Raw genomic sequence first — 27401 nt, forward strand, 5'->3', positions numbered from 1 at the left:
ATAGATGTATCGATGCTATGGTTGCGTATTTTCTATCTATTTTTATAATAATGTGGTAAGCACAAAAAAAAAAGACTTCCAAGGTCACTTTCTAGGGGCTAAGTTTCATGCACAAGCTTTAGGCTAAGGGTAGATCAGTGTTAAATTTGGTTTTGTGGGTCATGGTTTTTTTTTTCTCTCATATTCTTGTCAGTGGCTTTCAGCATTAAAACATTCAAACACTGTAGCTTCTTCCCTCAAACACTTCCCCCCTCCTCCCTGCAGTGTAGTAAAAATTCTCTACCTTCCTGTGGTTTGTTTTTTTTAAGATATACACACTGGCCTCTCCACTAGGAACACCTGTGCAGTCCAAGTGACAGGAGAGTATTGAAATCATTCAGATATGGGTCAAGACCTTCAGCTAATGTTTGCATCAAACCTTAGATTGTTGGGTGGAAACGATCTTTGATTAACACCATCATGGTTGCTGGTGCCTGGTGGACTGGTTTAAGTATTTCAGAAACTGCTGGTCTCCTGGCGTTTTCATGCACAGGAGTCTCTAATGTTTACACAGAATGGTGCAAAAACAAGCACCAAGTAAGTGGCAAGTTTGTGGATGAAAATGTCATTATTGATGACACAGGTCAGAGGAGACTGGACAGACTGGTTGAGCTGACAGCAGCTTTACACAATCACCCACCAAACTGTGGTGAACAGAAAAGCATCTCAGAACATCTCAGAAAGCTGAGGCAGATGGACTACATCAGGAGATCAGACTGGGTTCCTCTTCTGCCAACTGAGTGGAGGCATCTGGGCCAACAATGTGCAAAAGCTCATGGAAACAGAATGAAAACATGAATCCATGGGATGTTAGACTGGTGATGGAGGTGTGATGGTGTGGGGAATGTTGTCATAGCACACGCTGCGCTCCCTGATAGCATCCCAGTGTGATTTGAATGCCACAGCTTATCTAAGTACTATTACTGACCATGTGCAATTTATGGACTATTTACCCATTTCTAATGGCTACAAACAGCATGATAATGCACCATGTCCCAAAACACAAGTCACCATGACCATGAATTCAGTGTAATTCATCTCTCTGTGCAGTGAAAGGTTGTAGGACAGGAAGTTCACAGAGTGAATATTCTCACTATTCTGCAGCAACTGCATATGCAACATGCCTGTCAAAACTGAGAAAAATCTCCAAGGAATTGTTTATAACACTTTATGGAATTCAAGGCACAAAGATTTGAGGCTGTTCTGAGAGCAAATGTCGATTTTCAGCAATTTAAGCCTTTTTTTCCTGATTCAAAGAAAATGTGAGACATGCATTTTGATCACAGGATTTCCTTGACTGCCATTTGCAAATTATTTCACGTAAAGTTTTGGATTCTTAAAGAGGGCGGAGGAACTATTTCAGGTCTGAATAATTACACCTATTCAACCCTTAATCCTTGCGTTATCAGTAGGCTGTGTGGGCCTAATACCAGGTGCTACTGTGGTAGTAGCTCCTTTTTCCTAAGCGACAATATTATTAGTGTTTTTTAAAACGTTTGCATTTAGAAACAGACAAACGATGATTTCTCACACCAGGTGATGTGACGTTGACCCATCGATGATTTTTCCATTACCTTGTCAAATACAAGGGTGGAACCCAAGACCACCACGTGCTTTTCACCTGCACCGGTCTGGTTACTAAGGCGACGCCAAAAGCAAAGCTGCGATTGGTTGTCGCGAATGACATCACGGGGATATTGGGAATTCCGTCAGGCGCAGACTGGCAGGTCCCGAAACGCTGCCTCGCGCGCCGCGTTGACGTTGCAACGCCAACGGGACCGTAGGAGAGTTGTTGTCTGGCACTGTGTGGACTTCATTTCTTTATTTAGGTATATCTGAGTTTTTTAAGGAATACTTTTTTTTCCTTTACAACGCAGCGCGCAAGTGTGACATGTTCAGCAAAGAAGCTGAAAAGTGTAGCATTTTCTTAAATAATAAAAGGTTACAGTGAGAAGCTTCCAAATACAAATATGTTTGTGTTTGTAATTTAGAAAAGTCAAGAGGGTGAAAATCCCGAAGGTGCAGCACTTTCAAATGTAAGTTAACATTTTTTATCAAGTTTTAAGTGTACACTGTGTTGCTTATGAGTCTGTTCTAGTTGTAATGCACCATTATGCGAGTACACGTCAAGAATGGACGCAAAAGTAGTACATTTTAGCCCATTTATCTTATTTAGTTGACCTTCCATAAATATAGCTTTACAAAACACCTTACAGTATTACCTTACAACAGCAAAGGTAGCTAAACCTTGAAACTTGATGTTTGAAACTCCTAGGCAATGAGGGAAAAATGTTTCACACAACATCCACAACTTTACTGTGCTATTAATCGAGTTAGTCTGTATCAAAGCTTCATTGTATGCAGTGTAGCTACACATATTTACACATCAGTTGATAAGACATTCTCTAGATAAATAAATAGACCTTTAACTTTCCTGTTCAGAACAGATCCCTGGCGATTCTTACTTTTACATCACATGTACGTAGCGCTCACCCACCTTCAAACCAGATAAGTTTATATATATATATATATATATATATATATATATATATATATATATATATATATATATATATATATATAACATTTTCCCTGAGAAAAATCCCGTCCTTTGCTACAGTCTGGCGCTGCTTAATCTGACCTCATTATTGTATCTGCCCGCTCTGCTCAGTATCAATAATAAAACACTGGGCGCTGTTGGTTATCTGAATTGAACCTCTCCCTCCAGTCCTTGGCTACTTTACAGGCAGGTCTGATTCGCCCTCGGCTATCTTGACCTTCTCGTCGCTTACGCCATCGAGGGATCAGTGACAAGCTCGGCGCGGGGCAGCCTCGCGCGCTCGCCCCCTCGCCGTCCCGGGAGCCATCGAGGCCGCCAGCTGCTGTCTTTAAATAGATCCGCGTGTCGTATTTATACCCATGGGCCACATGCACGAGAGGTGCTCTCTGATGCACGCAGGACGCCGGCTGCAGCTAGTTAGCGAGTTCCATAGGACACGTTCTCTCATGGTTCTTTACAGGCTACAGTGTGTCTTTTGGTTTAAAAATGTGTGTGTGTGTGTGTGTTTTGCTAGAAAGCACTGATGTACCCAGTTGTCTTGGAGGCAGCTGGAAGGGCAGAGGACTTGCCCCTCTCCTGCCCCCAGACCCCGCCTGACCCAGAGGAGCCTGAATGGAAGGCTCGGTACCATCACAGCCTTCAGCTGCTTAAGCCTTTTAGGATCACAAACAAGTGAGACTCCACTGCTACCGCTTCTGTTATCAGAGCACTTCACACGTGTTGAGGCATGCCGCGCGAGCACCCACCATCTGTGGCTAGATGACTGTGAGCGTGCAGGGAGCTGGAGCCCATGATAAGGTCCCCTTATCCCCGCTCCCAGCCCGCCACGCGGGTGAGCGTGCTGACCGTGCTGACCGATAAACCGCCCTCTGATCCTTTTCACCACGCTGCACTACTTCTGTGAGGGACGTGCAAAGAGCAGTTCAAACACTGGCGCTTGAGTCATGCCCAGCCCGAGGGCTCTCAGCCTCCGTGGGCACGACCGACACCCCGCCCCCCACCCCTAGCAGTGCCCGTGCGCCTGACGTGCCTGTCTGTCCACCACAGGCACCAGCACCCGGTGGACAATGCCGGCCTGTTCTCCTCCATGACCCTGCGCTGGCTGTCTCCTCTCGCCTGGCAGGCTCACAGGGCCTCGCGCCTCACCGCCGACGACGTGTGGGGCCTGTCGCGACACGAAGCCTCAGACACCAACTTCAGCAGGTGCGTGGCGCTTGGGCTGTGAGCAGCTAAACGCTCCACCCAGGGAGGGGGATGTGCGGTCAGGACTCTGCGCTGTGTGTTTGTGTGTGTGTTTGTGTGTGTGTGCAAGAATAAACGACAAACAGGCGACAGAAAACACCACCTGAGCCAAGTGTGAAATCACAGGGTGTGTGTGCGTGGTTGTGTTTGTGTGAGCAGGGAAGATGTGTGGAGGCACTGATGTGGGAATCCTCGGAGTGTGTGCAGAATCTCAGCTTCGGCCCCTCACACCTCCTTCACGCAGGTTCTGCTGCGTGGGTGTTATTAATAGCAAGGATTAGAGTTTAGACAGGGACAGTGTTATCCGCTGTGGCTTCGGCATGGCAGTTATGTCCTCTCACCTGAGCTGATTGAGTGATTCAGGCCAGATCGAACACCTGGCGGGCCACCAGGGTAAATCGCCCCTGATCCCTGCGTGCCTGTCCTTCCGAATGCTGTTCGGCAGTTCTGAATGGTGAAGACACAAACATGTCTGCTTAGAGCTGGACGTGCACGTATCAAATGCCACCTGCGCTGCCTGTGGTCGGGTGACAGGTGCAGGTGTTCCAGCAGGGCTGGTCTTAGCCCATGGGCTCCTCAGGAGAGAAGATGGATGTTCTTTCATGCTCTGCCCTGCCTTGGAGTCTCGCTCTCTAGTTACTGGTTCTGAGCCAGACTTAGCTGGGCTATGTTAAGGAGGAATGTGTGTGTATGCATGTGTGTGTGCACACGTGTTTGTGAGGAAATAAGAGTCTCAGTTTTACTCTAGTTCCAGAACTGTTATATAACTTCAAAACATAGGTGCTCAGAGATATAGGAATTGCCTGTGTTTATTCTAGCCTTCTTAACACATCAAAGATTGGGAATATCTGACACTTAGAAATAAAAGTTAAAATCTGATTAATCGGAGGTCGTGTCCTTATTTGAGGTTTGAATTTAGGAGTGCAGTCTCCTGAGTGGTGTACAAAGTGTTTGCTCATTGTCATTGTCATTTGTCGTTGTGGGTTCACTGGTTTGAGCCCCAGTGATACCACAGTCATCCTCAACCAGGCTGTCTTTCAAGAGAGCAAAATTAACGCTGCTCTCTGGGTGGGAGCGACGGCGTTACACCGGCACTGCCAATCAAAGCAACATTATCCAATGACGGATGTGCTTGTTCGTGCTCGTTGACAAGGGCACCTCTGTGCTGCAGCGTGGGCGGCGGCTTAGAGAGGTGTGTTGCTTGGCTTCACGAGCCTCCTTGGAACCTTCCATAGTCGGTAGCCCGTGGATGGGTGGGGTCTGGCCTAACAACTGAAGTTAGGAGAAAAAAGGCTTGATATAACATAAATGATATAACAGAAACAGTGCAGAGTGGAATGTCTGTGTGCTGTACTTGAAAGTCTCTTTTCAGGTTTTTCAGCTTGGCCGTCTGACTTTAAAATGTCTGGCACTGAGACCTAGACTTCCATCATTGAACATTGATGATTCTTTTTGCAACAGATCAGAGCAGTGTAGGAACACAATGGGGTAATCTCATCAGACTCGTGTGCTGGGTTTTTTTCTTAGTCTGCTCTCTTTTTCTTTCTCACACAGCTTGAAAATGAGATGCATAGCTTAGTTTTCTTTGGACATTTTACAATGTGATATTTTGGGTTTCTCCCTGAGATTTGATGTCTTAATGTTTTCTATTGTGATATCTGTGTCATTGGGTTTTTATTCTGAGATCAGTTTCAGGTCACTAGACCTGCAGAGTAAATTAAGACTATTTGAAACATTATCATGCTCTGCTTATTAGTAATTTATTTTAATTATTTAATCGTTTAAAGAACAATTATTATTTGGCACTTAATGAACCATGACGCATATGTTTTTATGAAGTATAAATGTGTGAAATATGCATGAATCATGTTGTGTGTGTGTGTGTGTGTGTGTGTGTGTGTGTGTGTGGGGGGGGGGGGTGCTCTCATGAATCATAAAGTGATGTAACATGCATGGTGTCTCCTCAGGCTGGAGGCTCTGTGGCATGAGGAGGTGAAGAGGAAGGGCAGAGATGACGTGTCTCTCTCCCGTGTCTTCTGGAGGTTCTGTCAGACCCGCGTAGTGGTGGGCGTCTTTTGTCTGTTCCTCACTACGGTCGCTAGCTTCGCTGGAGCCGTGAGTGGCAGACATCTTTCTTTCCCATCGTCAGGGGGATGTGTCCTCTGTAACACTCACAAAACGGAATAATTAAACAACCTCTAATGTCAGAAGCAACATTTCTCTATATTCTTCCCTCCTCACCCAGCACACGCACACACATCGACATACACTTGCTTCATATTAGAGTGTTTCCTTGTGCCACGCCCTTGCGTTAATGAGATTTAGACACAAGTTGAAGTCAGAGGCTGGTAGCTGTGCATGCCACCAGGCGCTGGACGCGGTCCGTAAGATGCCAGGTCTGGCCATGTTTCTGCGTTCTGCTCTGCTAACCCGTCCGCACTCCGATACCTTTGACCTGTTGCTTGTGCCATCTGCTGTGCTGGGTTCGGTTTGAGTGAATATTGAACAGGCTCTGATTTGTAACCTTTCCAATCTGTTGACTGTGTTTGGTTTATTTGCCGTTGGCTGAGGCCGCCACCTTGTGCCCCCATGCATGTCTCGGAAATCGGCACCTAATCGCTTTGACTCCTGGACAATGGCACCTTCATTTCCCTATGTCAACGTCATGAAAAATGGTTCACCAAGGCCGGGTACTGCCCGACTAGTCTCACAGCTGATCTCAGAACAGCACGTGTGTGTAAATAGATGTTGCCATTATGACAAAGCTGCATTGTTATCGTGATAAATTACATTACAGTACATTGTGGGGTTTTGGGGGACGTCATGGATGTTTGTCTGTAAACCACTGACCAGTTGCGTGCTTTGTAAAGAAACAGAATTAGACCAATTATACAGAGTCTGTAAAGCACAACCACCAGTGGTGTCACACTGTCAGTTCAAACTGTGCAGTAACAAGGAGCTTTTTGGAAATTAGCTCCTCATGCCAATATCTGATTGTTTTTTCATGTTCCTTCTTCCATTAGTTGAAAGCAAAATGCATTATACTGTGGTGCATGTTGCAGAGATGTCTTCATTGTCTTCAGTGTGGTGACACTATATTTGTGCTGGCCTCTTATTTTGGTCTTACTATAACGTAACATTAAAAACCAATCACTGGTCCTGCCAAAGCACTGACCACTGAGCTGTTGCACTTCCTCTCTGGGACACTTCTGGACTTCATTCTTATAACAAATTGAGTTATCGTCACTGATCCATGGTTTAGACCAGTCTTTAACAGGTTCACCAGCGGATACTTATGTAAGGACATTTGTGCTCAAGAGCTCATTTAGATCCAAAACCTCCATTTTGGTGGAGAAAAGGTGGGGCTGTGATGTGTATTTATATGATTTATTAATCATTAATATTGTCTGATTTTGCCAGTGACTGAAGCACACAGATGAACCCTCTGAATCGCTGAATGGTTCATCGTGTGCTGTGAACATCCTGACCAGTCTTTGAGTTTCCAAATGAGGGTCCTATGAGTGATCCACAGTAGTTACACAATAACAAAAGTAGACAATGCAGATTTATCTTTAACCAGGTCGCATCAAAACTTTACCAACACGGGTTTAAATTCATAAGACATGTCACTAGCTCAGCATCAAACAGTGCGATTGCAGTGTAGTCTTTCTGTCCACAGTACCCAGCCCTAGGAAGCCCACCTAAAGCATTAGAGTGAAAGTGTGAAAATAAACACGACTGACATGCGGCTCTTCCTTCGACCCCCACTCTGCTGTGTCCCGGCAGGCTGTGCTGATCCGGGCGCTCCTGGAGCACTGCCAGGGTCCCGAGCAGAGACTGCTGTATGGCCTGGCCTTGGTGGGCGGTATTTTTCTCATGGAGCTGGCGCGCTCCTGGACCATGGCCCTCATGTGGTCCATGAACTACCGCACTGCCACCCGCCTGAGGGGGGCAGTACTCATGTTCGCCTTCCGGAAAATCTTGCGTCTGCGCAGCACCAAAGACATCAGCCCGGGTGAGGTGAGGTGGACGCTGTGCATCCAACCGCACCCAGCTTCCTACAGCATGCACTCACTCACTGTGTGCATTCATACACCTGAATTCTGCTACTCTCACCTGCTGTGAACAGGGTGCTGAGAACACATTTCTTTCTTTACGTTAACGGGGAATATTTTGTGAACAAATGCTAGTATTTGTAAAAATGAATGAAACCTGGAAGGTGATAGTTAGTATTACACAAATCAGACGAGTTGCAGGTCAAAATTAGCCTTGCTTGATAGCCATTTGAGCATGGATGGCTTGTTTTTAGATTAAGTATTCCTTTAAGGACAACATGCAGGAGCCATTGTTAGCCCCAGTAATGTAGGAAGTGCCTGTTATCCGACAGTGTACATGGAAGAAGTCTTCATAACCTCAGCATCTATGCCCATGGGCGTTCATCTCCCCATGCTACTGACCTTGACTGGTGTGTGTAAGGACCTGGGCAGGTGCCGAGTGCCTGATGTTCTGCTCGGAGTGTCATCGTAACGTTTCCCTGCAGCTGATAGGGACACTGTTGTTTCCTCAGCTGGTAAACATTTGCTCCAGTGATGGCCGGAGGCTCTTTGATGCTGTGGTCATGGGGTCCCTGATGGCCGGGGGGCCACTGGTAGCCCTCCTCAGCATCTCCTACACCACCTACTCTCTGGCACCAACAGCGATTGTGGGCTCAGTCATATTTATCATCTTCTATCCCTGCATGGTATGTCAAAACACATGAACTGGTTTACAAACTGGACACACACAGACTGGTTTATGAAGGAATTCATGCTCTGAATCAGATGTGTTAGAGAGAGACAAACTGCTAAATTCTGGGCATACAGCTGGTATACTCCTGGGCACACAGCTGAGGTACTCCTGGGTGTGTCTGGACATTTAGAAGGAGAACAGGATGACTACTTTTTAATGGCCAGTGCTCCACTAGGAATGCAGGACAGGAGATTTGTGTTATTTTTATGTCATGAGTTAGCATTTTAGCCATTTTCTCATGGTGATTTCACTCATAGGTATTCCTACTGCCTTATGCAATGCCAAACCACTCCCATGATCCAGTGTGTCCTCTCCAACTTACCCCTTACAAATCATCCCCTTCATCTTGCCCCTTACAATGTACCCTCTCCATCACGCCCTATTTAAAGTACCCAGTTTAGTTACCCCATCCAACTTGCCCCCCACTCTTTACCCCATTACCTCCAATGTGCTCCATTCAACGTAGCTCTTTGACGTATGCCCTGCAACATACCCTCAGTCAACTTACCCCTTCAACTCGCCCCTCCACATATCTCAGACACCTTACCCCTCCAGGACACCACATTCAACTTATCCCCTCCAGTTTTACCCTTTCTTCTTTGGTGTACCAAGTTGAAAAAGATGGGTTTTGGGGCCAAGGTGAGTTGGAACAGACATATCAATCTGTTTTGATCAACTTGCTCCCTTCAAATGTTCACTTATCACCTTCAACGTGCCCTTTCCAAGTTGGCCGATCCGCCCTCATTCCTTTCCCCTTTCATTTTTTTTTTGTCTTGCAGATGCTGGCGTCCCGTCTGACTGCCTACTTCCGAAGGAAGTGTGTGGCAGTCACGGACCGGCGTGTCCGACTGATGAATGAGATCCTCGCTAGTGTCAAGTTCATTAAGATGTACTGCTGGGAATCAGCCTTTGCCAGCAACATCAGTGGTAATCCTCACCCCCATTCCCGTGTAGACAGTCACCCCTGCTCTCACTCCCTGCTCTCACTCCCTGCTCTCACTCCCTGCTCTCACTCCCTGCTCTCACTCCCTGCTCTCACCCCCTGCTCACTCTCACAGCTCATCAAAGAAAGATGGTTCTCTCTATATAGCTCTCTCCTTTTCTCTCTCTCTCTCTCTCTCTCTCTCTCTCTCACACAATATTCTGTCGTTTAGACTTACAAGACTCCCTGAACTTTGTTAATTTATAAAGTATTTTAAACTATTTCATACTTGATGCTTAAAGCAGGGACCCCACGTCGCTTAGTGCTTAGAAAAGAAAGTGTTTGTAAATGTGGTTTTTATGGTAGACTTGCATCATTCTGCTGTTTTAATCCTGAACCTAATTAGCCTATTCAGTAATACATTATCTCATCATCTGGCATTTCATGGATCGCTCAGGCACCAATAACAAGTAATGGCATCGCCTGTGAATCTAATTAACTTTCCCCCTTGAATTTGCTCTCCGTTGGTAGGCTGTCATTCCAAGCACATACCTTGGTCCGCACCGCCTTGCATTCGAAATACAGAAACTCATCAGAAGTGCACTGGGGGGCATCGCAGGCATTATGGCCGCAGTTCTGGGATGTTATTTGAAGGGACAGGGGGATGCGGAGTGACTCTGCTCCATCACAGCCGTCGGGGTGGCACGGACAGGGCTGTAGGGCATTTGGCCGTGGGCAGCGACCCTCTTCCTGAGCCTCATCCAGCACTTTAGAGCCTCGGGCGATTTGGGCCGTAAAGATCAGCCTTCGTCCTCCGGTTCCTTCTACCATTGCTGACAGCGTTGCGTTTGGGGGGGAACAGAGGCGAGCACAACCATTCCAGGAAAATGTCACTGTCATCTCTCTCTCTCTCTCGCTCTCTCTCTCGCTCTCTCGCTCTTTCTCTCTCTCTCGCGCTCTCTCTCTCTCTCTCTCTCTCTCTCTCTCTCTCGCGCTCTCTCTCTCTCTCTCTCTCGCGCTCTCTCTCTCTCTCTCTCTCTCTCGCTCGCTCTCTCTCTCTCTCTCTCTCTCTCTCTCTCTCTCTCTCTCTCTCTCTCTCTCTCTCTCTCTCTCTCTCTCTCTGCCACTCTTGGCTCATGCATCCAGAGGTCCGTAAAGAGGAGAGGGGGATATTGGAGCAGGCGGGCTATGTTCAGAGTCTCACCACAGGTGTAGCTCCAATCGCGGTGGTGATTGCCAGCGTGTGCACGTTCACTCTGCATATGGCCCTGGGCAATGAGCTTACCGCAGCACAGGTACGGCTTTTCCTCTCCAGCAGACACACAGAGACGGCAGCAGATTAAAGCTTCCAATTAACCCCTGTCTTCTCTGCCCTGCTCCGTCCTATCATTTTCGCTCTCTCTCTCTTTCGCTTTCCATCTCTGCATCTGCCTCCGTGTGTCTGTCCATCCCTTCTCTAGTTTTATTTTCTGTCTGTCTTTTTCTCGTGTTGACGCCCTCTCTCCGCTCCGCTGTGTCTTCAGGCCTTCACCGTTGTGGCCGTGTTCAACTCCATGACCTTCGCGCTAAAGATCACGCCCCTTGCCGTGCGCTCTCTATCAGAGGGCGCTGTCGCCGTCAAAAGATTTCAGGTGGAAGGCAAACGTTCCAACTAGATTGCGTGTGCAAACACCTGGCAAAAAGTCAGAACCGGTGGCAGCGATTGGTCGAGGCTGTTACATGTAAGCCTTTTCATCCCGCCCACATCCGTGTGCCTACCCAATGCCCCTCCTTTCTCTTCGTCCCGTAGAGGCTGTTCATAATGGAAGACCGAGAGACGATCCCGGCCAAGATGGAGGACCCCAAGAACGCCGTGGAGTTCCGGGACGCCACACTAGCGTGGGAGAGATATCGCCCCCCGCAGGTCAAAGACAGTGGCACACAGGAGGGGTGGAGAGGCAGGGGCATGCGCAGGGTGCTCCGCAGGGAGAAGCTTAGCCTCCACAACACCTCGGAGGAGGAGAAAGACAAAGGCGAGGGTCCCAATGCCGAGCGCCTCCTCACACAAGTGGAGCAGGACATCCCGCAGAGCACCGTCTCCTCCGACCAGAGCTTCTGCCCGCCACTCCACAAAACCCTGCAGAACATCCACCTACGCCTCCGCAAGGTGAAGCCACCGCTCTCACACTGGCACCACCTGTGGTTGTCATGGATACGCAGCCGTGCGAGAGATTAGAGCTACAGTACAAACCCTTCCCATGGGGCTTCCTCAGACACCTGATGTTGGTCCGTCAGTGAGACGTGTTTAAGGAATGCTGCGTGGTGGTTTGAAGACCTGCTGCACGTGGCATTTTTGATTGTTTATTGATCATTAATTTACCTTATAAATGCAGTTTTAGAACGTATAGTAGAAACTTACATTTACATTTATGACATTTAGCAGACGCTCTAAAAGTGCTTTGTCATTTACTCATAGAATACATTCTAGTACAGTACAGTAGGTTAGAGTCCAAGATACTGTGATGCTGCTGCTGGCCCGACTGCCACAGGGCGAGGGGCAGGACGCACAGACTCCCTTGACAGAAACAAGGCTACGGCTAGAATACTCAGGACTGACATAAGTAGCGACAATGACCAACAAAAGGAGCATGCACGGACAGGGGACAAGACATTTAACATTAAACCCTGCGTACGTGTGTGTAATCCAACACAAACAGTACATGTGGATCACCCTGCACGTGGTGGGCTGTACCACGTGACTTAGGGGGGAGGAGCAGTCCATGACAGAACCTCCTCGGCCCAGGCCCGGTAACCTCAGCCCCCCCCCAAGAAATTCCTTGGGGTGTTCCCCTCCACCTCCGGAGTGGACGCAGACACCGGTCGCGGTCCTCTACCCAATATCCTAGGATCTAGGCGGCAGTGCTAGGAAGTCCGTCCTTCGCCGAGGGAGTAGGCGTCCTGTAGTGGTTGGTCATTCTGTAATGTCCAGAGTGCCGCGGGGCGTGGAACAGGATGCACAGACTCCCTCGACTTTGTGCAACATTTAATGACATTAAACACACAGGACAATGGTGGCACTCACACGTAACATTAATAGTGAACATGAAGACACTTAATGCTAACGATTAACGTTGGTTAGACAAACAAATACAATGGCTACACAAACCTGGATACAAACATACAACTTCAGACGCTAACAAACAATGACCAACCGGCGCACGCACCGGTGGGGGTTTAAATAGACTGACGAAACGATTAGCCCCGTACTGGTGTGTGACATTATGGGGGTGTGGCTAAACCGGGGGGGGGGGGCCATGACGGATACCAAAGAACTAGAATACTGTTGAAATACAGGGATCAATGCTGATGCCTCAAAATACATATATGCTCTATAACAGACAACAATAAATGTAATAAACAATAACTTGGAGAGAAAGGTTTTTCTCCAACTATCCCAACACCTCCCACTTACAGAGGAACCTACAGAACTTATCAAGTGCCACTCCTGTAGCATCGCTGCTCCAGAAAGCTGTTTCCATTAAGCAAATCAAAATGAACAATCAGTTAGTTGAAATTCCGTTGTTCTATATAAATAAACATTGCTATCTAGTAAACTTTACTAATAAAATAAACATCACTATTGATTATCTCTTGAAAAAAATGTAAATGTCCATACTCCTCCTGACCGCACGGCTGCCCGTGTCTTGGTGTGTGTTTGTGCAGGGTGTGCTGGTGGGGGTCTGTGGTGGTGTGGGCAGTGGAAAGACCTGCCTGCTCTCTGCTCTCCTGGGCCAGGTGAGAGATCACACTCCACACCTGAAACTTGAGCACCCAAGCGTGGGTGAACGGGGCAGCATCTGTAGCAGTACCCCCTCACCTCTTCCTCCTCCAGATGACCCTGCTGGGTGGGGCGGTGGCTGTGAACGGGGGCGTGGCCTACGCAGCCCAGCAGGCCTGGATCCTCAACAGCTCCCTGCGGGAAAACATCCTGTTTGGGAGAGAGTACATCAAGGAAAAGTAAGGCCCAGATCTTTTAGGGAAGCTTCACAGACGCAGATAAAACTGCCATTGGCTTTGACTTGGCTTTGTGCTTCCTTACGTTCAGGTACAACAGCGTTCTGGAGGCCTGCTGTTTAATTCCGGATATTGGCGAGCTGCCGAATGGTGACATGACGGAGGTGATTACACGTCGGGAAGCCGGAAGCTCATTTTCTGGGCTTCACCATAATTGGTTTAATTGTTAAATTAAATTGTTGATGTTTGGGTTTCTCGATCGGCTGTGAACGGCTGCAGATCGGTGAGAGGGGCGCCAACCTGAGCGGAGGCCAACGTCAGCGGGTGAGCCTGGCACGGGCGCTGTACAGCGACAGGCCCATCCTACTACTGGACGACCCGCTCAGCGCCGTGGATGCCCACGTGGGCACGCACCTCTTCCACAGCGCCATCTGCAGAGCAGCTGGGGAAAAGACTGTCATCTTTGTTACGCACCAGCTACAGGTGAATATGTTCACAGAGGGCATGAGAGAGGAAACGTGGGTGTGGGGGTGTGTGGGTGGGTGTCACTGTTTTGGAGATTTTCATTAGTTTGACTCATTCTTGGCCTTTTCATATTCCTTCTGCAATTACATGTATCACCAGTATCAAGTACTGGATGAGTTTAAATGTTCAATGCAAATAAGACTGATGTACTAATAATTGCCTCAATGGTTTTTTAGCGGTACTTACTCTAATATAATTCTAATATAATGTTTGATATTTATTGAGTTCAGGTAAAACTCTCACCAAATGTTCAAACTCTCGGGTCATTTCTGATTCCTCGTTATCTTTTGAATGGCATATTAACCTATTAGAAGTACTTTATAATTTCTTAAATATCTCCATTACTTAGTAATGCTGTAATTTCAGTGATGCTGAAATTCTGGATCGTGAGGCTGGATTATTGTGGTACCCTCTTCATTGGTTTGCAAGTTAATCTCCTTGCTATATTGCAGTATGTACAAAACTTAGCATCATGACTTATAACTTACGCCAAAGGTTCTACCCCTATCACACCTGTTCTTTATAAATGACATCGGTTACTTGTTTCCAGTTGTATTCAATATAAACTACTTCTCTTGACTTTCCAAGGTTTTGCACCTCCATATATAGCTCCTTCACCCCTGTACTTAAGTTCCTGAGGTCTTTTGGGACAGGGTTGCTTCAGGAGCCCTGAGGTTGAGACTGTCCTCAGCTGACAGTAGAGCATTAGGTGATAGGGCTCCTAAACTCTGGAAGTCACTCACTTTCTCAAAATTGATGTGATCTTACCTATATCATAGAACTCAAAACACAATTTAAGACTCCACGCTATACTAATTGTGTTTTATTTGTAATGGCTTGTCAACGTGCTTATTCTTATCTCTTGAGTGTGAGAAAGGCACTATATAAATTACATTTGTTATTTATTATTATTATTATTATTATAAACAACTATTATACACTGAGTTGCCAGTTTATTAAGTAGAACGTCCCGGTCACACAAATTGTGATGTTCCTGTCAGCAATGTTACAGGCATATGTGCTCACTGGCCAGAACTGGCCAAATGAGTGACCAGTGTGGTGTTGAACGTGTCATGACAGGTGGTGCTAGGTGCACTCGTCCTACCTCCTGAGCTGTCATGCTGAACTGTCATCCTGAGCTCTTTACACACTTCACTTCATGGATTTACAGTGAATGGTGGGAAGAAAAAAAAAACCCACTAACGGTGATTGGCAGTCCTGTGGGCAAAAAAAAAAAACAGCTTGTGAATTTGAGAGGTCAAAGGAGAATGCTGAAAATCGCGCAACCTGTTCTGTACAAGCCGGATTGACCCAGAAGGTATTCATCCTAACAATGACGGCTCACGTATGTTTGCAACGGATTCACTTTAAAATCATGTCAGGTGTTGAAGTTGTTAATGACAGAACATCTCCACAGGAACATGCAAACTGGACAGCAGTGGAACCACACTTTTAGCTGGACATGTTCCTGATTGGAGAAGCAGAATTAGGCACCACATATTTCCACAGAGCCATCATGTTTGGCGATGGCTGTGTGATGGTTTGAGGAGCGTTTCCAAGGCGCACAGTAGGACTGCTGTTACCCACTGAAGAACAGCTGATTAGCACAGCATGTCCAACAAAGTTCCTCCTCATAGCTACAGAGTATTCACACTCAGATGGACGCCCCACGTTTGACGTCACAAAGCATGTATTGTCTCCCAGCGCTCAGAAGAAGATGACCAGGAGTTTTCACAGTCCAGGATCTCAACCCTATCAAGCATTTATGCCACGAGGTGGAAAGGGTAGTTCACAACTCTGTAACAACTGCACACCGGTAGCATTTCTGCATGGTACATGCGATCCTGCGTAATTCATCCATAATGCATCCAAATCCATGCCCAGATGAACCCATGCTGTTCTGGAGGGCAGTGGAGGCTCAGTACCATACAAGATTGGTACGCCTAATAACCTGGCGTCTCTGAGCTGTCGAAGCTTGTCCCGGTAATGTCATTCTAATGGTAGGACATACAGGGCAGCCCACAGATAAGTGAACAGAGACAGTTTCTGTAGGTGTGAATGGACCGAAACTATGCCTGTAAAGTTACAGAATGTTGATTTTAATTTAAGGGTGAATCATATAGGAGCTACAGATCTTTTCACATGCAGTTCCTCCCAGTTCAAAGGACAAATGACAAATTTAACATGATCTTAAATAAAACCATCATCTTTACTATTTTCCATGTTTACTGGCTTTTGTGCATTCTCTGCTCCCCCGATCCACGCCCCCCTTGCTGGGTGTGTGTGCTGCAGTACCTGGAGGAGTGTGATGAGGTGGTGATGATGAAGGACGGGCAGGTTGTGGAGCACGGCACGCATGCCCAGCTGTTGAGCCGAGGCCACGACTACGCCACACTCTTCACCAGCGTCCAGCAGGAGGTACAGCTCTCCCCATACCTTCCAAACCCAACCCCCCCACCACCACCACGGTCACCCGCTTACAAATCGCTTGACACCACCTCCTCCAAAATTCATGAACCACAGCAAGCGCAACGACTGCTTTTCAAAAAGTTTGCTCAAACCCCGCTTCTAGAATTTATGAGCGCGTCCATCTACTCGCGTGGTGGCTGCAAGACCTTGTCAACAGCTGCGGTGGCCTTTGCTCAGGCTCCCGCGATTTGTGCCTCTTGGTGTTCAGCCATCCCTGCCTCCCATCTCTGTCTGCCAGAACCTGGCATGGAGAAACCTGAGGAACCTGCAGAGGGGAGATGAAGACAGCTCGCCGCTCCGTGACCCGACCTCCACCCCGCTGGGCGCGTGGCCGACTGAGGGCAGCAGCGGAGGTGAAGACTGGGTCATCTGAGGACAGTGCGTTCGGAACACTTTCTGCAAGGGGATGAGTCACATGCCTTTTGTTTGTTTGTTTGTTTGTTTGTTTGTTTGTTTGTTTGTTTTCTTCTTCATCTGCGCAGCCCAGGACCAGCTCATGCAGGCTGAGGAGAAGCGGATGGGCACCGTCACCTGGGATGTCTACGGCACCTACATCAAGGCGGCGGGAGGAGCCCTGGCCTTAATTGCCAACATCCTACTCTTCCTCCTCACCACAGGCAGCATCGCCTTCAGCAACTGGTGGCTCAGCCATTGGATCAGGCAGGGCAGCGGGGTGAGCGGGGTGAGTGAGGTGGGCACCCAAACAGGGCTGATCGAGATCGCAAGCGCCAGTTTCCAGTGTAAGTGGCGTGTTGGCATGGGGTGTTGCGTCAATGTGTGCTTCCTTAATATTTCCCAAATTCCAGTTGTATTATTAATTAACTTTAAATAGAAATTAAAGATGCAGGCTCAATAATTAATTGGAGAATAACAGGTCCCGTGTTTGCTTTGCTGTTCAATATAACACAGAAATGAGGCACAGTCCCAGGAGGGCGTGATCTTCATACACTAGTACATTTCAGGGTTTCAACCATTATGTCCAAATCATACATTATTATACCAATTAGAGTTTGGCACTATTATATCCAACTGTAAACTGTTATTTTTTTAAAACATGAAACATGTATTATTTTTTTAATACACGAACTGTATTATTTTTTTAAAACGTGCCCATCATGATAACATTGTTCCTTCCAGTGCCAGGCTGAGACGTCCCGGGCTTAGACCGCGGTCGACTGAGGCCTTGCACTGAAGCCTGCACAGGCTTTTTCCTACATGAACCCAGTTTAAGTTACATCATCCACATTTTTCTGCTTACAATATCAGTTTATTACCTCAAGTGCTGCTTTTGCAAATGAGGAAAGTTGTTTTCATCTGTGCTGCTCGGTGCGCCGTACTGGTGAGCAGAAGTGCCACAGTGAGCTCAGTTTGCTCTAAGGAACAAAACGTCGGGTCTGATAGAGCCTTCTGGGAAACTAAGTTTGGAACTGACTCCAGCATCTGCATTTGCAGGAGAGGGGTACCTGTATGCACGAGATCCTTGTTTCTAAAGCCATTTGTGTGTGTGTGTGTGTGTGTGTGTGTGTGTGTGTGTGTGTGTGTGTGTGTTTAGAGCGTGACTGTGCTCCAGGGGAACGTGAGCGCCGGGTTGGATAGTATGAGTCTGAGGCACCATGTCCACTACTACTGTGGGGTGTACGCTCTGTCCATGGCAGTGACCCTGTTGCTCAAGGCCGCGAGGGCTGTTGTGTTTGTTAAGGTAACTCTGCTTCCTTCATTTATTACCCTCATAACAGGTTTCTTATGCCTGGCCCTGCTGAAAAAAAAACATAGGGTCATTTTCCTTCAGTACATAATGCATACAGAACACTGTAATTTAATTTTATAGAATTTTTAACATATGTACTTCCAACCGAATAGTAATTTTTGGGTTCCACTAGGGCAAATGTAAAGCGTTTTTGAATGCAGTGCTCAGCTGGGGCTTGTTGCCTTTCCATTCGACTGTGTGCCAGACTGAGTGAGTACCAGTCAGTCTGTAAATCCCAGGATGATCTGTCAGTATCCGAGGTTCAGAGGTGTGTCACGTTTATTTCTCCCATGAAATGCAGTCCGGGACACCAGTACAATATTTACTCTTCAGCTATGTCACAGCGGGGTCAATAGAGCTCTAAGATGAAGTTTATATTCCCCAGCTTAGGAGACATCCATTCCCAGAAGTTACCTGTCCCGGTCTCCCCCGGAGCTCTCTCGCTCAGCTGCCATCGGCTCTGCTAATTGGCTAGCCTTCTCCCTTTCATCCATCGTGTTTCTCTGAGTTTTTTTTGTTGTGTAATTGAAATTGCCCACAGGCTAAATCCATTAATCTGTCCAGCGCTGGAGCTCTCGGCTGGATACAGTTTGTGTGTGTTTTGTACCTCTGGGTCTCTGCAACCTTCTTCAACATTAAACACCCTGACAGCACATTAGAAAGGTCGTGGATGGGTCATGTGACCTTTGTAAGTGACAATAGTATTTGCTCATTTTTAATTCATGTTTATCTTCATATTTATTTTTTCTACCTGAAAAATTGGAGATCTTTAAATAATCTATTAGTGGAAAGAAGTTCTCTACTTGTGACACAAACTTTGTCTTTTCCAAATGGGGCTGCCAAATGGGGATGCCTCTCCTGTAACCCAGGATTGCTGGGGTTTAGTGGACATGCTCTCCCGTTGTGGGATACACCTGAACCACACACCTCTGGTCATAAGTATGTTAGATTGTGTGTGTGTAGGAGTATAAACCGCTAGCAGACTGGGGTCATACTGAGCCTCTCTTGGCCTCTCTGAGTGTATCTTGTCCTCTCTGGGCCTCTCTGAGCCTCTCTGGGCCTCTCTGAGCCTCTCTGGGCCTCTCTGAGCCTCTCTGAGCGTGTCTGGGCCTCTCTGAGCGTATCTGGGCCTCTACGGGCCTCTCTGGGCCTCTCTGAGTGTATCTGGCTGTATCTGGGCCTCTCTGAGCGTATCTGGGCCTCTCTGAGCGTATCTGGCTGTATCTGGGCCTCTCTGAGCGTATCTGGGCCTCTCTGAGCGTATCTGGGCCTCTCTGAGCGTATCTGGGCCTCTCTGAGCGTATCTGGGCCTCTCTGAGCGTATCTGGGCCTCTCTGAGCGTATCTGGGCCTCTCTGAGCGTCTCTGGGCCTCTCTGAGCGTCTCTGGGCCTCTCTGAGCGTCTCTGGGCCTCTCTGGGCCTCTCTGGGCCGATCTGGGCCTCTCTGGGCCGATCTGGGCCTCTCTGAGCGTCTCTGGGCCTCTCTGAGCGTCTCTGGGCCTCTCTGAGCGTCTCTGGGCCTCTCTGAGCGTCTCTGGGCCTCTCTGGGCCTCTCTGAGCGTCTCTGGGCCTCTCTGAGCGTCTCTGGGCCTCTCTGAGCGTCTCTGGGCCTCTCTGAGCGTCTCTGGGCCTCTCTGAGCGTCTCTGGGCCTCTCTGAGCGTCTCTGGGCCTCTCTGAGCGTCTCTGGGCCTCTCTGAGCGTCTCTGGGCCTCTCTGAGTGGATCTGGGCCTCTCTGGGCCTCTCTGAGTGGATCTGGGCCTCTCTGGGCCTCTCTGAGTGGATCTGGGCCTCTCTGGGCCTCTCTGGGCCTCTCTGAGTGTCTCTGGGCCTCTCTGAGTGTCTCTGGGCCTCTGCTCAGACTCTGCCCAACCTTCCCACTTCATATCTTTCTCCTCTAACAACGTCTGTATTATGGTCGCTTTTGTTCTTTTGTACCATTTGTGTGCATTATGGATTTGTTCTGATGATTTATGTTTGAATGATGACTCATTTGTTAGTGTTTATACTGTAAATGACTGTATGTATTATTAATGTGTGTGTGTGTGTCTGTATGTTGCAGTGCACCATGCGGGCGGCGTCAAACCTGCACGATAAGCTGTTTAAGTCTGTCCTCTTTTGCCCCATGCGCGTGATTGACACCATACCCCTGGGACGGATCCTCACGCATTTCTCCAAAGACATGGACGAAGGTTAGGCCTCGTCTCTGCTGCCCAACATCCTCCTGCTACACACTGCTGGACGGGGATGGTTCAAGTCTCCCTCCCTGCTCTGTCTGTCCCCCTTCCGCTCGCAGTGGATGTGCAGCTGGCCATGCAGGTGGAGAACCTGGTGCAGAACCTCACGCTGGTGCTCTTTTGTCTGGCCGTAGTGAGCGCCGTGTTTCCCTGGTTCCTGATCTCCATCGTGCCTCTCGTCGCCTTCCTCTACACTGTCAATCGCATCTCCAGGTCAGGACATTACGGGTTCATGAAGGGACACTCACAACATGCTGCCAGCTTGAACTGCTGGTCACGCCAGATGCAACAACTACTGTGGAAAACTTTTTAAAACTTTGCTAGTTCCCCTGATCTGAAGAGATTTTTTCTAAAACCACTTGCTTAAAGTAGCTTACTTAAAGTAAAATGACTGCTAATAATTCTGAAATAGAAAAGCTAATAAGTGTGAAATGTAATAAAATTTACTGTCAGTAAGATATTATGTAAATATGTCCATGATAACTCATTTAATTAACTTTACTGTTGGAGTATTTTTAAGTTATTAAACCTGTTCATCTTTTAATGTTGAGGATAAATGCATATAGAGAAGTTATGCTTAAATTAGCAGGTGGAACTTTTAATGTTCAACTGTACCTACACTTATACACTTTTCCAAGCATTAGTTTTAGTTATTTAGTGGCTTTCATAATTTTCCTGCTCACCAGCCGAGCAGCATTAAACTCGAAGAACTTTCTTTGTAGATATCTTAGAGGGCTCTCTCGCCTACAGAAGGCTGCTTTACTGCTGTTTCCTTTCTGAAGCTCATCCTGCCTTAGTCACTGTGTTTTCTGTTTTATTTTTGGGACTAAAAGTAGGAACCACTGTGCCTTTAGCCAGCAAAGGTCTGTGTATGACGCTCATGCAGGCCCGCACTGCCGGGGATTAGCAGTGACAGCTAACGCACCTTAGAAAAGGCCCCGTTGATGGGGGTCGGGGTGTCGGAACGACTTTGGTTTCTGCCATGAATCTACTCCTCCGTGACACGCTCCTTGACCCCTCTGGACCTCTGTCTGCTAAGCCGCTCTTCTGTCACAGAGCAGGTGGCTCACAGAGATCTAGAGCCAGACAGCTTTGATCAGACTTCACTCGCTGCTTAACTGGGAACGCTGTGACTTCTGTGACTCCGTGATGATTTTGTGGGATTGTTGTTGTTGTGTCACTCCTGTCCCCCCCAAAAAAGGGTTCTGATTCGTGAGCTGAAAAGGCTGGAGAACATCAGCCAATCGCCTTTCACCTCTCACATCACCACCAGCCTGCAAGGTCTGTCCACCATCCATGCTTACGACAGGGGGGCGGACTTTCTGCACAGGTGAGCACGCACAACGTCTGACGCCTGTGTGAAGGCCTATTTGGGCGTTCCAACGATAGCTGTGAAGATTTCAGTAAGGCTGGACTTACACAATGAATCACAATGAACACAATGCATCACATCTGTTTGCTTTTTTTTTTTTTCACTGAAAAATTTACAGATTTGATTTTTTTTTTTTTTTTATCATAGCAGAAAAGCACCTGGGTTCTTATTATGGCTACCATGTGACCACAAACAGTGAATACTGCTAAAGTATGGTGGATCAGTCCTCCAATTCCAGTTCTTCTGTAACCGTGTACTGCACATTTAAGCAATTTCCCTGCTAAAACTCACCCATTTTAAACTCACGAAGGCCTTATTAAGTAGCTGATGAGTTGTATCAACTCTCTTGGGAGAAGGGAAAACGCTAAAATGTGAAATGTAATCAAAAGTTCAAAGTACTCTACAACGAGCTCTTGGAAACATTGATGTAATGTAAAAAAAAGTGAGTGCACTGCTAATTAAAAAAAATTACTGTGTGTGTGTCCATCTGTCCTCAGATATCAGGTGCTGCTGGACACTCAGCAGGCGTCCCACTACCTGTTCAGGTGTGCCGTCCGTTGGTTGGCTGTTCGTTTAGACTTCATCAGTATCGTGCTCGTTACCGTGGTAGCACTCCTCATCCTCTTCACGCATGGGCATATCCCTCCAGCCTATGCTGGCCTTGCCATCTCCTACGTTGTGCAGGTAGGCACTTTATGCATGTGCACACGCGCGTGCACGCACACACACACAGACACACACACACACACAATAAGAGCTTATTGTGTTGGCTCATTGTTTCGCTGATTGCTTGCCTTTGTATTTGCAAAACACTTCTTGTATCTGTTATTTATTTTACATGTGAATGAGTGGGTTTAATTCCTTGCAGCATTGCAATTGTCCAGAATCAATTTTTGTTTACTGCGGACGTGTGAAGTGCTGTGGCATAGTGCTGGGGTTTATTAGTGATTACAGTCCATGTTTCTGTCCAGCTCACAGGCCTGTTTCAACTTACTGTGAGGCTTGTGTCTGAAACAGAGGCCCGCTTCACATCAGTGGAGAGGATCAATCATTACGTAACGGTGAGTGTGTCAGTGATGTCAGCAGCACACGGAGAGGAGCAGAGCGGTCACTAACGGATCGGCATGGCAACCGGAAAACGGCAGCTCACTTCACCGCTCAGCATGTGCCGGTTTCTGCCGTGTTCCCCGGCCTGTTCCCTCTCAAGTGCTCCAGCACTGCCAGGGCTGCGCTCAGGAGTGCCAGCGCCGAGAGGAGCGTCCCTCAGCTAGCGCGAGGTGTTTACGACACGCCCGTCATCTCCACCTGTGTAGAACTTGGAGACGGAGGCAGTTCGGCAGGTGCACGGCCCCTCCGCTACTGCGCCTGGCTGGCCACAGAGGGGCGCCGTCGCCTTCCGGAACGTGGAGATGCGCTATCGACCCGAGCTCCCCCTGGTGCTGAAGAACCTCTCCTTCAGCATCCTGCCCGAGGAGACAGTGGGCATCGTCGGCCGGACTGGTTCAGGTATCACCCGTCGCTTTTTTTTCGCTGTCTTGGTTTCTGATTTATAAAGGAGCACAACGTCTCAGGAGCGTGGTGGTTTCTGATGTAAATAAACGTGGACTTTGCCGGCTGGTTTGCGCAGGAAAGTCTTCGCTCGGTGTAGCGCTGTTCCGGCTGGTGGAGCTCAGCGGAGGATCCATCGTCGTTGATGGTGTCAACATCGCTCACGTGGGACTGGAGCACTTGAGAAGCAAGCTGTCAGTCATCCCCCAAGAGCCGGTCCTCTTCGTCGGCACTGTCAGGTGTGGTCCTCGTCAGAGCCGTGGCTCACACGTGCACGTCACGCTGGGATTGAGCGCTGGTGCACAGCTCACAAGCTGGTTCTCTCCCAACCAGGTCAAACCTGGACCCCTGGGGACAGTACACAGATGCACAGGTCTGGGAAGCCCTTGAGAAAACATACATTAAGGACATGGTGAGTGAGGGGAGCATGGCTGTAGCGTTGGACAAATAAAACCAGTCGTACAAGTTCAGTTCCATGAGATTTGCAGTTGGTTCTCATTGGGTGCGAAGGGTGGTTTTCGTCTCTTCCTCTCATTTCAGAACAATGCTAGCCAATCACAGGCATCCGTTAAGTCTAGTACTCAGCGCTGGGCAGTTAGCACCCTCATACTCATACAGAAGTCCTATGCACTGTGTGAGTGACAGTTTAAAAAAGATTGTTGTGATTGGCTGCATGTGTGATGGAGGAGGGACAGGTTGACCCTCACCCTCCCAGGTGAGCTTCAGGCTGCCTTTTGCCTCCTAATGAACCCAGTATGGGGTGGACCTGCTCCTAACCCTGCACCCTTCCTGACAGGACTGAGGAAAGCCAGCCATTAGGTTGTGTTTCATGCTCTTTGTGTTGATTTTGCAACAGTCTCGTCACGCTGCCGTTGTTTGCAGGTAAGCCAGTTGCCGAACTCTTTGCACTCAGAGGTGCTGGAGAATGGTGAAAACTTCTCAGTGGGAGAGAGGCAGCTGCTGTGTGTGGCCAGAGCCCTGCTCAGACGCAGCAAGGTACCTGAATCCAGCCCACCTGTGCGTGTGTGTATGTGTGTGCTCACACTTACCCACCTGCTTCTGTGTGCTCACGCTCACCCCCCTGTGCATTCGTGCTCACGCTCACCCCCCTGCGCGTGCGTGCTCACGCTCACCCCCCTGCGCATGCATGCTCACGCTCACCCCCCTGCGCGTGCGTGCTCACACTCACCCTCCGAGGTTTGCAAGTGTGTCCAGCCAGACCCTGCACAGTCAGGCAGCATTTCCAATAGAACATGTGCTATTCCAAACACGTGTAGTGGACTGTTTGACAACAAGATATTATATTGGCATGTACCCAATTCATATACTCTAAGATATATGCAATTGAAACCAAATGTGTTATGGATTTGATTGTAATGTTTCTTTAACAGAAGCCCGGTATTGAACATGTGAATCATGTGTGGTTGACATAAGGCATTAGATTAATTTGCTTTGTACACATGTTGTTCAGAGTTCTGCGCTGTTCTCATCTTCACCAAACACACAGAGCAAGTGGTGTTCCACCATACACTGCCTCCACAACGGTGAAACATTGCCACCACATGGCTAGAAGCTGGCTAGAGGTCTCCAGGACAAAAAAAAATTAAAAACGATAAATAAAACGATGGCAAAGCAAAAACGTAATCTGTAACCTACATTTCTATGATCTGATCTAAACTGGATTGCAAGAAGTGGGGTCAGAATGTCATGTCTGTGAGATCAGTCACATTGTGCCCTCTTCCTCTGAAGAGTGCGATGTTTTTTGTAACTGGTGCACACGCCTTTTTCAGATCCTGCTGCTGGATGAAGCAACTGCCGCCATCGACACCGAGACCGATCGGCTCCTGCAGGAGACCCTCCGCTCCTCGTTTGAAGCCTGCACCACCCTGGTCGTCGCCCACCGCCTCAATACTGTCCTCAGCTGCGACAGAGTGCTGGTTCTGGACCAGGGCCAGGTCTGGCACCTCACGCGCCTCCTCTCCCATTGAGTAACGACTCGTCTGTTTGGATTGGGCTTCGTGGCTCATCCTTTTTTGATAAAGTGTCATTAGTTTAACGAGAATTCACCTAATACCACACATGCCTGTTTCACTCGCTCTAAATCAATAACGCCCAGTCCCTAAAATTAGATTGACTGACTAAGCGCTTTGGGTTTTCCTTCCATTTTTTGATATAGATCCTGGAGTTTGACAGCCCGTCAAACCTGCTGGCGGATGAGCGCTCGCATTTCCATGCCATGATGGAGGCAGCAAACAAGAAGTTTGGAACCTCCGAGCAGAAGTGAGCAGAGCACAGATCGGAGCAGGCTTCAGCTGCTCCGCCAGACTCCCGCAGTGCGAGACTGAGCTAAGCGTTCTCCTAAACCTGCTGAGAACACTCAGCCCAGTCATAGCATAAAACCCCCTTCTACAAGCGGCTCGGTGCCAGGATGTTTGCGTTGTGCTCAGACCAGCAACTGGATTCTTGTTCACCACAGTCCTGGTCCTAAAGTGAACCAGCATTGACCAGTTGAACATTTTTCCTAATTAAACTCCTGAACGGCTTAAGTACCTGATTTGTTTAATCAGGTCTGCTACAGCAGAGACATTAAGCTACACTTTGCAGGGGGAACTCAAAGAACTGTGGTTGGGAAATATAATTCTAGTTCTAAATAGTTTGTAAGATATTGAAGGCTGTAGAGTAGCTCACGTCCATCTGTTCTCTGGAGGCTGGCCCTAGGGTCTAGGATGGTGCCAGTTGGGAGGATAAGGTCCATTGCTGGCACTTTTGTGCTTTGTGTCATGAAGAATGGAGATGTATCAGAAATGAAGAATGGAGATGTATCAGAAACTCCTAAGAGTTGGCACTGTTTAGTAGCTCACTGATACCTACATTTACTTTGAGGTGGCACTCTTTTCTTTGCCTGGACACAGGTAGAAGTAAACTTTGCACACTGAAATTTTAAATTTACCCATTTGCTTAATCTTAAGTAATTATGAAGTGCTTTTTGGTGGGCCTTTCTATGGGAGATTATACAGAGTTGGGGAGATTTGCAGTTAACGCGAGGACCTTGACTTCACAAACAAACCAAAGATTAAAAAACAAGGCACAGCTCTGTGACTGTTGAGGTCAAGCACAACATAATTGTCTTTTGTTCATTTTTTCAAGTTACACCTACAAACAAATGGATTTTATGTGATAAACAAAGTAGCAAGTAATTGTGAAGTAAATGCATGGTTTAAATTTTTTAATAAATAAAAACATTTGGAAAGTGTAGCGTGCATTTGTATTAATCTCCCCTGACTCAGTACTTTGTGGGTCCACCCTTCACTACAATTCTTTTGGGGTCTGTCTCTACCAGCTTTGCACATCTACAGGCTGAAACCTTTGCCCATTCTTTGCAAAATGGCTCAGGCTCAGTCTGATGGGGAGGATCTGTGAACAGCAGTTTAAGTCTTGCTACAGCTTCTCAATGGGATTTAGGTCTGGATTTTGACTGGGCCATTCCAACACATGAATGTGCTTTGTTCTAAACCATTCCACTGTAGCTCTGGCTGTTTGTTTAGGTTCGTTGTCCTGCTGGAAGGTGAACCTTCACCCCAGTCTCAAGTCTTTTGCAGCCTCTAACAGGTTTTCCTCCAGGATTGCCCTGCATTTAGCTCCATCCATCTTCCCCATCAACTCTGACCAGCTTCCCTGTCCCTGCTGAAGAAAAGCATCCCCACAGCATGATGCTGCCACCACCATGTTTAAAAGGTGGGGATAGTATATTCAGGGTGACGTTCAGTGTTAGTTTTCCACCACACATAGCGTTTTGCATTTAGGCCAAAAAGTTCAGCTTTGGTCTCATCTGACCAGAGCACCTTCTTCCACATGTTTGCCCTTGCATGGCTTGTGGCAAACTGCAAATGATAAGCATTTTTAGAAGCAAGCCATAAGAATGTTCTTCTTGCCACTCTTCCATAAAGGCCAGATTTGTGG

The 27401-nt window shown here is 47.7% G+C and overlaps 1 protein-coding gene across 2 annotated transcripts; it reads left to right on the forward strand.

The window, feature by feature from the left end:
- The first annotated feature begins 1778 nt into the window (after positions 1–1778).
- On the forward strand, positions 1779–26065 carry wu:fb13g09 (multidrug resistance-associated protein 5). Of its 2 annotated transcripts, XM_035521588.1 has the most exons (30): positions 1779–1868; positions 2031–2075; positions 3114–3271; positions 3647–3802; positions 5809–5956; positions 7628–7861; positions 8409–8582; positions 9409–9556; positions 10698–10846; positions 11075–11182; positions 11341–11697; positions 13254–13325; positions 13423–13547; positions 13636–13708; positions 13824–14027; positions 16362–16487; positions 16777–16891; positions 17021–17220; positions 18091–18237; positions 20347–20476; positions 20581–20734; positions 21723–21851; positions 22391–22577; positions 22865–22954; positions 23207–23399; positions 23521–23680; positions 23775–23853; positions 24324–24437; positions 25232–25396; positions 25618–26065. In XM_035521588.1, exons 3-30 carry the CDS (start codon positions 3123–3125, stop codon positions 25723–25725), a joined length of 4194 nt encoding a protein of 1397 aa, XP_035377481.1. In that variant the 5' UTR covers positions 1779–1868; positions 2031–2075; positions 3114–3122; the 3' UTR covers positions 25726–26065. The 2 variants fall into 2 exon arrangements, with proteins under 2 accessions (XP_035377481.1, XP_035377485.1); XM_035521592.1 differs by lacking the exons at positions 7628–7861; positions 8409–8582.
- The last annotated feature ends 1336 nt before the right edge of the window (positions 26066–27401 follow it).

The sequence above is a fragment of the Electrophorus electricus genome, chromosome 2 (assembly GCF_013358815.1).
Source record: "Electrophorus electricus isolate fEleEle1 chromosome 2, fEleEle1.pri, whole genome shotgun sequence".
In the NCBI taxonomy this organism is placed as follows: Eukaryota; Metazoa; Chordata; class Actinopteri; order Gymnotiformes; family Gymnotidae; genus Electrophorus; species Electrophorus electricus.

Excerpts from the sequence above, each read along its gene's own strand:
- wu:fb13g09 (XM_035521588.1), top strand. The coding sequence starts at position 3,123 with ATGTACCCAGTTGTCTTGGAGGCAGCTGGAAGGGCAGAGGACTTGCCC. Across the intron at positions 9,557-10,697 it reads CTTTGCCAGCAACATCAGTG|AGGTCCGTAAAGAGGAGAGG; the intron begins GTAATCCTCACC and ends TCATGCATCCAG. Across the intron at positions 11,698-13,253 it reads TCCACCTACGCCTCCGCAAG|GGTGTGCTGGTGGGGGTCTG; the intron begins GTGAAGCCACCG and ends GTGTTTGTGCAG.